General features: G+C 38.5%; 1 protein-coding gene and 1 non-coding gene across 2 annotated transcripts in view; both read right to left on the reverse strand.

Moving 5' to 3' along the window:
* Positions 1-12,366, reverse strand: part of FAM120C (family with sequence similarity 120 member C) — a 196,608-nt gene that overhangs the window by 48,347 nt on the left and 135,895 nt on the right. Inside the window, exon 10 of the mRNA XM_058291559.1 lies at positions 11,000-11,249. Within this exon, the coding sequence (XP_058147542.1) occupies positions 11,000-11,249 (250 nt within the window). The remainder of the gene's footprint in view (positions 1-10,999; positions 11,250-12,366) is intronic.
* On the reverse strand, positions 2,920-3,060 carry LOC111764976 (U4 spliceosomal RNA). The gene has a single exon (XR_002797446.1). It is a non-coding gene; the product is annotated as a U4 spliceosomal RNA (small nuclear RNA).

The following is a 12,366-nucleotide window of genomic DNA, read 5'->3' on the forward strand; positions in this document are numbered from 1 at the left end:
AAACCATAGCCCAAGAATAGGTGCCTGGAAGAGAAGGAGCTCCAGTCCTTGTGTCTGTATGTACCCAGGGTAGATTTTCTATAACACAGAGTTGGAGGTTCGGGTAGGTGTGAGGGAGTAGGTCTTGCCTCAAATGCCATAGACTTGCTGCTTTTACTGAGTCTTACTAGATTTTCTTGAATGAATGTTTTTCCATTTGCTATATACCCTTGGCCAAATTTCAGAGACTTAAATGATTGGTTTTTAAAATAGTTTTCACCATTTAAATTTTATTGGAAAGCATTTCTGCTGAATGCCCTACTTTCCCATTCCAGAAGTCTCAACTCTTGTCTTGTTTTTAAAAGAATAGCTTTGCTAGTCATAAAATTCTTGACAGTTTTATCTTCCAGCACTTTGACTATATCACTCCACTGCTCCCTGGCATCTAATGTTTCTCATTAGAAGACAATTGTTGATCTTCTTTTGGTTCCTTTGCATGTGAGGAGTCATTTTTCTCTTGTTCCTTTCAAAATTTTGTCTTTTAACAGTGTCTAGGTGTTTATACTACTTGGCGTTTGTTGATATTCTTGGATGTGTACACTAATGCTTTTCATCAAATTTTGAAGTTTACAATCATTATTTCTTCAAGTATTTTTCTATACCCCCCTTTTTCTGGGACACCCATTATGTATATGTTGGTATGTTTGATGTTGTCCTACAGGTCTCTTAGGCTATTTATTTTTCTTCATTCTTCCTATTTTCTGTTCTTCAGATCAAATAATCTGCATTGATCTATCAAGTTCACTGATATTTTTCATCTACCAGCTCAAATCTGTTGAGCCCCTCAAGTGAAATTTCCACTTCAGTTATTATACCTTTCAACTATTTCAGAATATCAATTTGGTTCCTTTTTATAATTTCTATCTCTTTATTGATGAATCATTGTTATCATACTTTCCTTTAATTCTTTAAAAATAGATTACTTTAGTTCTTTGAATATACTTATTAATATAATAGCCAAGGGCAGCAGATGTGGCTCAAGTGATAGGGCTTTGATCTATATATATACACACATAGCCGATCTAAAGTTTTTATCTACTAAGTACAATATCTGCATCTCTCAGAGATCATTTATATTGATTGCATTTTTCCTGAGTATGAACCACACATTCCTGTTTCTTTGTAAGTTTTGCAATTTTTTGTTGAAAATTTGGCAGTTTTGCTAATACAGTATATAATAGCCACTCTGGAATTTTACCCTTTCTCTGGTGTTGTTGCTGATGATTTGTCTGTTTAGTTGTTTAATGAGTTGTCTGAACTACTTTTGGAGAGTCTGTCTCACCTGAAGTCCCTGCTCAGATTTTTAAAAATTATTCTTTTCATTTTTAAGTCAAACCTCCTAGGGGTCTCTCTCGGGTCAGCATAGTTTATTGATTAGTCAATTATTTGTCAGAGGTTATGCTTAAACACCTTGAGCCAGTTAGAGTTTCATTCTTTGCCAAGGGGATTTGTGTGTAGATTGGGACATACATTAAAAGTTCAGGCAGTTTACAAATCTGTCCTGGCTTTTATTTTCTTCTTGTGCAAGGCTGCATGTTCAGCCAGGTACATAATATATAACCGGGGTCCTCTCCTTTCTTTCCCAATTGTGCATGCAACCTTGTGCATGTACACAGCCTTCCAGATCCTCAGGAATAGGTGGAAGTGTATCAAAGCCCTTTTGGACATCTTATTGCCCAGATCTCCCAGTTAAATTTTTGGCTTGGTGCACTGAAAGCACAGGCAGCTGAGGTGTGTGCTTTCCCTGACTCTTTATCACCAAGACTGCTATTGTTTTTGACAGTGCCTGGACTTGGGACTTCTTTATTTTTATTTAAAAAAAATAATTCATTTCCAGTCTCAAGATAAATTAAACCCTACAGCAGTTTGATATTATTGATGAATTCCAAAAAGAAATATTGGATTATGTTTGTTAACTAATCTTTTCCTCTCCGCATATTAGATTATATTGGATTCACAGGTTTACTTGATTAAGTAATTATGTTAACCTGTTACACCACTAGGGTGTTGAGTCCCCACCCTTTGGTGGGTGGGGATTCACAGATAAAAGGCATGGCAAAGGACAGAGTCGAGGGCTTTTAATGTTGGAGTTTTGGTGTTGGTGTTTGATGGTGAAGTCTTAAACTGGAGCCCCTGGGAAAGAGACAGAGCCATTTGCCAGGTTCAGAAATGACCTGTCTGGAGATCATTTCTCATATCTGGGCAGCTCCTACGAGCCCCTACAGGGTTCAGTCAAGCCCCCAAGTCAGCAGGGGTCAGAAAAACTGAGGAATAGTCTTCAACTTTCTCCCCACACCTGCCACATTTACCTCTGCCCTTCCACTCTACTCCATTCCCACTCCTAATACCAAAGGGAAGAAACCCCCTTAATTTGGCCCCTAGCCCCTGCCCATGGATCCCAAAGTAACAAAGTCCTGTACCCATTCTCACCCTGCCCCCAGTCCCTGCCCCATATTCCAACTGCTACTAAAGAAAGGATGTACTGACCTGACTGTTCTGGAATTCTCACCATACATACTGTCTTTTATCACTTTTTAACATTTTTCTATTTAATTAATTCATCTGGAACTTATGTGAGGAGGCAAGGATCTAAACTGATATTTCCTCCATAAATACTAAACCAACTTTTCCCAATAATATTTTTAAAGGAATTCACCTCTTTCTCATTGATTCATGCTGCTTTCTTTAGCATATTTTAAGTTTGTATGTGTTTAGGTCTTATTCAATATTACCTGCTCTTAAAATATGACCTGTCAATTTTTGTACCAGTATTACATTATTTTAGTTAAGTTTATAATACATCTTGGTATCTAGTAGGGTCAAGACTCCTTTTAATAACTTCTTCAAAAATTTCTATGCTATTCTTTTTTTTTTTTCCAGTTACTGTAGAGACTGCTAAAAATTGCCAATGCCGACTATATTTCAAGTTGTCATGGCAGGGTATTGGGAAAAGTTTTCAATCAGCAATAATTACGCTTTGGGTAAACCTCACTGGCTACGATACTGCCACTGCACAAAGCTCTTCTATGCAATTCTTGCTCATTTGCTTTTCTCAATGAACTTCAGAATTATTCTGTCAAGTGAACAAAACCTGGTTCATACATATCTTTACTCTTTATATATTAGGATGGCACATGACTGCAGAGAGATCCACTGCTTCTTAATGGAATTGTTTCTCAGAACAGAACTACTTAACTTCATCCTTGAATCAAAAGAGGAGGGACCTTGTCCAATATCATGTTCTTTTTCTAGAAATCTGTTCAGGTTTGAATGAACGTTTGTTAGAAATGATAGGGCCTTGGTGCATGTCTCTCTACATCCAATAGGGTTGTACCACATCTCTAGAAGCCTGACAGAGTTCTTCAGTACCCCTCCTACCTCAATAATCATAGTTATATATGCACAGGCCTTCCTCGAATTATGCTAACCTTTCCTAAAAGACTCCCATTGATCTAGGCCATTTGTCCAAGAGCTTCACCAACATGCATCTCAGCCAAACTTCCCTAACATTACTTTATTTTCATGAGAGACATCTTTTACCTATAGTTAGTAGAAGTGATTGAGGAGTTTAAACTCCTACTACTCAATTAGGCCATTGTTCAATGTTCCCTGCCAGTATTTATCTGACATTGCTTGTCAATGCAGTATTTAGGGTAAGTTAATCTTCATTTCAAGTTGAATTTTAAATTTCAACCAGATGTTTTTTAATATTAAACAAAGCATTTTCCTACTTTTTTTGTCTTCTTTAAAAGCATAGGAATTAGTAGTTGAAGAGACTTGGTTCAAACCCTTGCATTACCCCTTACTAGCTATGTAACCTTAGGCAAGTCATTTTTCTCTGAACCTCTGTTTCCTCATCTATAAACAGAGATAATACCTCCATTTCAGCACTATTATGAGGATTAGAATGCAATGAATGTGCCACAATGATGAAAGAGGTTGTTGATGTGGAAGAAGTGGGGGTGCGGTATGTGGGAACCTCTTATATTTTTAATGTAACATTTTTTGTGATCTATGTACCTTAAAAATTACACCATAACATATAGGAGATGACAGACTGATAATGTAAACCATAATGTAAAACATAGGATAACTAAGAATGTAAAGAACTGTGTATCCTAAAGTATGTACCATAATGTAAGCACAGATGTCACCTTGTTAGAAAGCTAATGTCTCAGACTCTGTACATCACGTTAAGTAAATATGATGTGAATAGAGTGTAAGAGTATCACTGTGGAAGGAAAAAGGTTTTGTGGTGGATGTATGGGAGTGCTGTATATTATATATATGCATTGCTGTGGTCTAGGACTCCTGTGAAGAGAAGCTGAATAATTAGGGGGGGAAAAGAAAAAAAAAAAGAAAAAGATAGGATGTAGAATTTTTTCAAGTCAACATTCTTTATCTAAGTTCTTTATCTAACTTTATCCAAGTTCTTTATCTAACCTTTAAACCCATCGCTATATGCCATTCCCTAGTAAGGGACCATGACATTATATTGGGCTTCAAATTTTGGGGAGTTCTGGATCACAGAGTGTTTCTTCAACAATGGCAATGGAGGGATACTGGTATGGGATGCCAATGACAGGTGATATATGGCTGACAGGGAGCTGTACAGAACATATGTCCAGGGTGCATGGTAATGTTTGGATATACTCATAGTAGCAACAATTAAAAACCACAGCAGGGGGGGTACTGGGTTCCTGGCCAGTGGTGCTCTGTCGTGGTCCCTAGGGGAGCAGCGACAGTCTCCCAGGTACAGCGGCGGGGACCGGGAGGGAGTGAGGGTTCAACAGTGAGCCCCTGATGCTAATGACTATGCTTGTGAGCTGATAAGCCTAAAATAAGAACAAGGCCTAGAGCAACATTGTGCCTGGGAATTTCCTCCTGTCAGCCTTCATGTTACTCAAATGTGGCCAGTCTCGAAGCCAAACTCAGCATGTAAATGCAATGCCTTCCCCCCAGCGTGGGACATGACACCCAGGGATGAGCCTCCCTGGCACCGAGGGACCACTATCAACTACCAACTGATGATGCAACTGGAAAATGACCTTAAATGGAAGGTTCAATGCGGATCAGCAGAATATCCCTGTCTACATAAAATAACATCACTTTAAAATGCTGTTTGACCTAAAGTAAGGGGGAAATGGAAAGGAGAAATGAGTTTATATGGCTACGAGTTTCTAAAAAAGAGTCTGGAGGCTGGCAGAAGGATTGCCCTCATGCACAACTGAGCAGAGTCAGAGAGACAGATAAAGCAGATGCAACCCCCAGATATTGATTCATTTGAGGGCTAAAGAGACCCATGGGAGTTATGGTCATGGCCGATGGGGTTAACTACCAGGTCAGATGGCCCCTCTTTGGAAATGGTGTTTATGCGTGATGAATCTGGACTCAGATGGGATCTTCCTTCATAAGACTTTCACGCTAATGTGCTGGAGGTGCAGTTAATGTTGGGGTTTAAGATATATTTAGGGGATTTGAAGCTCTGGACTAACAATGTGATAGCCAGGTCCTGAGCCTCAACAGACTCCAGCACCTACAATCTGATTTATTGGACTTACCACACTCAGCTAAGATGGAGTTGAAGAAGGACAACCACCACGCCATGGAGCCTAGAGTGATTACAACTGAAAGTGGGAGGTTGCATCCAGCATCCATGTGGAATCTGAGCCTCCTCTTGACATAGAGGTGCAATTGACACAACCAATCCAATGTCCACATAGAAGAGGTGGCATTGGATTGGGAAAAGTGGACATGGTGGCTGATGGGTATGGGGAAAGGCAGGAAGAGATGAGAGGTGGAGGCGTCTTTGGGATATGGAGTTGCCCTGGATGGTGCTTCAGAGGCAATCACCGGACATTGTAAATCCTCACAGGGCCCACTCGATGGAATGGAGGAGACTATGGGCCATGATGTGGACCATTGACTATGAGGTGCAGAGGTGCCCAAAGATGTACTTACCAAATCCAATGGATGTGTCATGATGATGGGAATGAGTGTTGCTGGGTGGGGGGAGAGGTGGGGTGGGGGGGTGGGGTTGAATGGGACTTCACATATATATTTTTAATGTAATATTATTACAAAGTCAATAAATAAAAAAATAAAATAAAATAAAGACAATTAAATAAAAAAATAAAAATTAAAAAAATATTTTTTAAAAAAGGAGCATAGAGAAAAGGCTTACTTATCACAGTGCTAGGCACATAATATGTAATATAATAGAATCTGTTCTTGATGATTTTAAGAACAGCAATTTTGGGAAGTGGATGTGGCTAAAGTGATAGGGCCTCCACCTACCATATGGGAGGACCCAGGTTCCATCCCTGGGGCCTCCTGGTGAAAAAGAAGAAGAGAAAGTGTGCCTACATGATGAGCCAGTGCCTGAGTGGTGAGCTGAGTGCCCATTCAGTGAGCCGAGTACCTGCATGGTGAGCCAAGTGCCTGTGTGGCAAACCAAGTGCCCATGTGAATGTCCACATGATTAGCTAGTGCCCACCACCGAGTCAGTGTCCACACGGTGAGCTGAGTGCCCGCCCGAGTGCCCGCATGGCAAGCCGAATGCCCACAAGTGCCCGTGTGGTGAGCCAGTACCCACACAGTGAGCCAGTGCCCGTGTCGTCAGCCAAGTGCCCTCACAGCAAGCCAAGTGCCCGCAGCAGTGAGCCAGTGCCCGCACAAATGAGTCACGCAGCAAAATGATGATACAACAAAAAAGAGATGAAGGGGAGAGTCAAGGTGAAGTGCAGCAGAGACCAGGAACTGAGGGTGTGCAATTGACAGGGAAGCTCTCTCCACATCAGAGGTCCCCAGGATCGAATCCCGGTGAATCCTAGAGGAGAAAGACGAGAAGAGAAGACAAAAAGAGAAACAGATATAGAAGATCACACAGCGAATGGACACAGACACAAAAAAAAGCAGGGCGGAGGAGGGGGAGGGGAAGAAAAAAAACATTAAAAAAAGAACATCAATTTTTGTCTTGTGTTTTAATAATATCTTACATGGGTTACTGACTTATATGGGGCAATTATCCCCCAGGCTAAATGACTTCATAAATTGCCTTTACTTTTTGGGTTCTTGGGCATTTTAAAAAATAAATTTTATATGTTTTCCTTGCTTTTAGGCTGTGGGATTTCACTTATAATTGCTGTTACTAAGGCTAGTTCTTAGTAGCTTAGAAGTAGCTCCTACCTCCTGTCTCACCTCCTTTATAATATGCTGCTTCTGATATGTTGTACAGTACAAAATGAGATGGCAAAATTGTCAGAGATACGTCTAAATTAAGAATAAATATGCTGAGGAAGAGTCTAAGGGGTTCTCTTTCATGGAAGTATATAGGATCTATTAAACTATTATAGTATAGTCTTTGTGATACCTGTTACAGCTGTTATAAGCCATTTTTTACCTTATTTTCATGTTCCTGGATGTGTTTCAGAAAAGCTTGAGAACAAAATAAATATGAAAATGAGGTATTACTATATTTTTAAGAAAGATAATGTGCAATTCCAGGGTTAATAAGGGACAATGCAGAGCTATGTATGGCTCAGGAATTTGTTAGGAACTAGGAGGAATAAATGCTTATCCATTATTCTCACTTGGAAAACTTCTGAAAGTGACCTATCTGAATGATAAGGCAGTTAGGAATGAACATATATTGAACACCTCTCTTATACTAGGCCCCCTGCATACATAGCTTAATCCTCAAACAGATCTGAGATGTAGGAATTGTTATACCCTCTTATAAGTGAGGAAATTAAGCTCAGAAAATGACTTATCCAAAAGAAAATTGCCAAATCCAAAATTCAAACTAAGGTCTGTCTGGTTCCAAAGCTCAGTGGTCTATAACCCTTGAAAATCCCACTGACATCCTCTTGCACCAAAACTTAATTCCTTTACACCAGCAAATAAACAATTAAAAAATATAATAGGAAATAGAATACCATCCAGAATCATAACAATATATATCAAAGACCTAGGAATTAATTTAAAAGGTAGAAGACCTCTGTGGGGAAAAAACCCTTCTACTAAGACATAAAGGAACAGACCTGAGTAAATGTAGAGGTACACTCTGTTTATTGGATGGGAAGACAATATTATAAAGATGTCAATTCTCCCCCAATTTTTAACCTATAAATTCAATTTAATGAAAAAAGACATCTCAACAAGACTTTGTGGGACCTCGATTAATTGGAATAAAGGCTCATGAAGTTCAAGAATAGCTAGTATAATTTTGTAAAAAGAAAGGCAAAGAGCAGAGATTTGCCCACCTGATATTAAGGCAAATTACAAACTCTTAATTAATTAAATGATGTGGAGGAACAGATGTAGCTCAAGTAACTGGGCACCTGCTTCCCATGTATGAGGTCCTGGGTTTAATCTCTGGTACCTCCTAAAAACAAAAACATAAAAATGAAAAAACCAGTTCTCATTGGTGAGCAGATGTAGCTCAGTGGTTGAGCGCCTACTTCCCATGTACGAGGTCCTGGGTTCAATCCCCAGTACCTCCTAAAAAAAAAAATTAGATGATGTGATACTGGCAAGGGATCAAATAGGCAATGGAACAAAATAGAATCTAGAAATGGACTCATGCATATATAGGAACTTGGAACATAGGAAAGGTGGTAATACAAATCAGTGGGGAAAGAAGGGATCATTTAATAAATGGAGTTGGAAAATTGGCTTATTATGTAGGGAAAATAAAATTGGATCCTTTCTCCTAGCATATACTAAATAAATGTCCACAATTTTAAAAACCTAACAGGGGATTTGAATCTCTGGACTGACAATGTGATAGCCAGATCCTGAGCCTCAACAGACTCCAGCACCTACAATCTGATTTATTGGACTTACCACACTCAGCTAAGATGGAGGTGAAGAAGGACAACCACCACACCATGGAGCCTAGAGTGATTACAACTGAAAATGGGAGGATTGCATCCAGCATCCAGGTGGAATCTGAGCCTCCTCTTGACATAAAGGTGCAATGGACACAACCAATCCAGTGTCCACATAGAAGAGGTGGCATTGGATTGGGAAAAGTGGACATAATGGACAAAGGGTATGGGGAAAGGCAGGAAGAGATGAGAGGTGGAGGCGTCTTCGGGACATGGAGCTGCCCTGGATGGTGCTTCAGAGGTAATCACCGGACATTGTAAATTCTCACAGGGCCTACATGATGGAATAGAGGAGAGTATGGGCCATGATGTGAACCAATGTATATGAGGTGCAGAGGTGCCCAAAGATGTACTTACCAAATCCAATGGATGTGTCATGATGATGGGAACGAGTGTTGTTGGGGGGGGGGAGAGGGGGGGTGGGGGGGTGGGGTTGAATGGGACCTCACATATATATTTTTAATGTAATATTATTACAAAGTCAATAAAAAATAAAAAAATTAAAAAAAATAAAAATAAAAAATAAAAACCTAACATGGAAGGCAACATAAAATTATTGGAAGAAAATGTAGAAAAATATCTTTATGACCCAGAGGTAGGAAAGAATTCATAAAATAAAACCCCAAAAGCACATACTACAAAAGTACAAATGGATGGATCTGACTAAATCAAAATTAAATACTTCTTATTTAGGGGTGAAGTGTACTGATGTCTTCAACTTAGTTAGAAATGAATCACAAAAGATGGAAAAACAGATGGTTAGAGATGGATAGATGGATAGTTATAAGGTATAAAACAAATACAGTAACAAGTTAATTATAGAATCTAGGTGGTGATCATATGTTCACTGTACAATTCTTCCAATTTTTATGTATATAAAAATTACAATAACAAAATGTTGGGGGAAATTAAATATTTCTGTTAAACAAATGATACCATACACATAGTTTAAAAAATTGTGTCTACTCTAAAAGATATTTGATACACACACACACATACTACATATATGTGTACACACCCACACATATACCTAAGTAGGAACTTTCGTAACAAGCAAGAAAAAGACAAGTAACCCAAAAGAAAATGGACAACATATAAATAGGCACTTCAGAGAATAAAAAAAAACAAAAATGGCTAAACAGCATACAAATAGAAGATTACCATCATCTGAAGTTAATGAAATGCAAATTAAAATAAAAGATATTGCTTGAAATCCACTGGACTTGCAAAAATTAAGAATTTGTATGATATTTAAGTATAGGCAATAATGTGAGGAAATGGAAACCTTTATGCACTGTTCATAGGAATATAAATTAGTGCAGCTATAATCTAGAGTAAATTGGCAGTGTTTAGCAAAAATTCTATATGCATATTTTACAGAATGCAGGAATTCTATTCCTGGGTATATACTTCAGATAAATTTACACAGAACATAAAAAGGAATATATATAGATATTCCTTGCAGCACTGTCTGTATACCAAAGAACTAGAAACAGCTATCCATCAATAAAATAAAATACTGATATTAGTATTCGAGAGAACACAATCAAGCAGTCAAGAGGAATGAACCATATATGAATATGAATAGATTTCAAAAATAACTGGGTGAAATCTAGTTAAGAAGGAAGAAACAGAATAAGGCACAAAACCTTTCTTGTTAAAAAAAAGAAAAAAATGTATACATACAAACAACACTATAGATTGTTCATGCATGAACATATGTCTAAATAAATCTATGGAAGATGGCTTGGAAGGTCACACATCAAATACCCAAGAGTGGATGACTGGGAGGAGAGGAAAGGGGACTGGATCAGGAATTAGGATTGAAGGGGACAAAAACTAAAGCAAAAAAAATTAAAAAGGGGCCATGTATGGACTGATAATAACAGAGGAGACTGAGGAGATGATAAACTGAGACTACTATAGCAATCAATTTCAGTGTTTCTAAAGTCTGAGCTAAATATAACACAAAAACCTCCTCACCCCAAAACACCATAAAAACATCTGCTTAAAGGAAATGTAGAAAAGGTAAAGGATAAAAGACTGGCCACCTCCGTCATATGGCTTACCGGAGTACACAGCACATGAGCAGCAGATGGGTGGGGATATTAGCTGGATTGAGCATACTGGGTGTGTCTGACTTCATACAGGCCAGGAAGGCCCGCATTCTTCTGTTCTTGTCCTCAACTGCTTTGCCTAGCCAGAGTTTCTTGAGGTTTGGGCAAGTCCATTCCCGAAATGTCAGTGCATATACCAGCTCAGGGGTTTGAGGTGACTTCCCTTTATAGGCAGACCACTCTTTAAGTATCACTGAAGGAACTGGAAAACACAAATTGAGGAAAAACAGGTTCTAGAGAATCTCTGAGCATTTCTGCAGCTGGTCAACTGTCAATATCCATTGCATTTCAACATTTTTTATTCTTTTTTCTTGTAGCTGTAATTTTTATTACTGTTAGTAGCAGTACCAGCAGGAATTGCAAGCACTAATTAAGTGCCTGATATGTGTTATGTGCTTTACATTATTATCTTATTAAATCTTCATAACAATCCTGAGAGGGAAAGTATTATGACTACATAATCACGAAATGTAGTGCTCATTTTGCAGATGAAGAAATCAAGGCCCAAAGTCACACAGTTTTTAGTTACTTTGAAACTCATTTCTTAAGTAGATGAACCAGGCTAGGCAAGGATAGAAGTTCAAAGAAGAATTAGGCAGATATCTAACTCCACAATAGACTACATAGGACACCCCAAAAGACTTAAAAGAATTTCACAAAATTATCAAAAAACCAACATCTTTTAGATTTACAAAGGTGTAAAAGACAAGGAAAACATGGCTTTTACCTACTTTTAGTGTATCTCAGGCTCCTAAGCCCTGGCATATACTCAATTACCCAAGTTAGAAACCTGGGAGTCATCCCAGACTCCTCTTACACATCTGCTTATTACTAAGATCCTGCTGGATTCTATCTCCTTGTCATCCTTTATATCTGTGCCCTTTTCTCCATCTCCATCACAATTATTGTAGTGGTTCCAATTTCATCATCTTTTACCTGAACCATTACAAGAGTCTGTCTCCTGACTGTAGGCCCTACTTTCATCCTGCCTGATCCCCCTCTACAACCACTAAAGTACTCTTTAAAAAGAACAACTTTTTACTTTGAAATAATTATATATTCACAGGATGTTGCCAAGATAGCAGAGAGAAGTTTTCTGTAATTGTCACCCAGGTTCCCCTAACGGTTCTATCCTAAATAATTATAGTACAATATCAAAACCAGGAAACTGATATTAGTACAATGTGTGTGTATAGTTCTGTCATTTATCATTTGTTTAGATTTGTGTAACCACCACAATCAAGAAACAGAACTATTCTATCACTGCAAAGATCTCCCTCATGCTACTCCTTTATAGCCACACCCAAAACCCTCCCTAG

The sequence above is a fragment of the Dasypus novemcinctus genome, chromosome X (genome assembly GCF_030445035.2).
Source record: "Dasypus novemcinctus isolate mDasNov1 chromosome X, mDasNov1.1.hap2, whole genome shotgun sequence".
Classification (NCBI taxonomy): domain Eukaryota; kingdom Metazoa; phylum Chordata; class Mammalia; order Cingulata; family Dasypodidae; genus Dasypus; species Dasypus novemcinctus.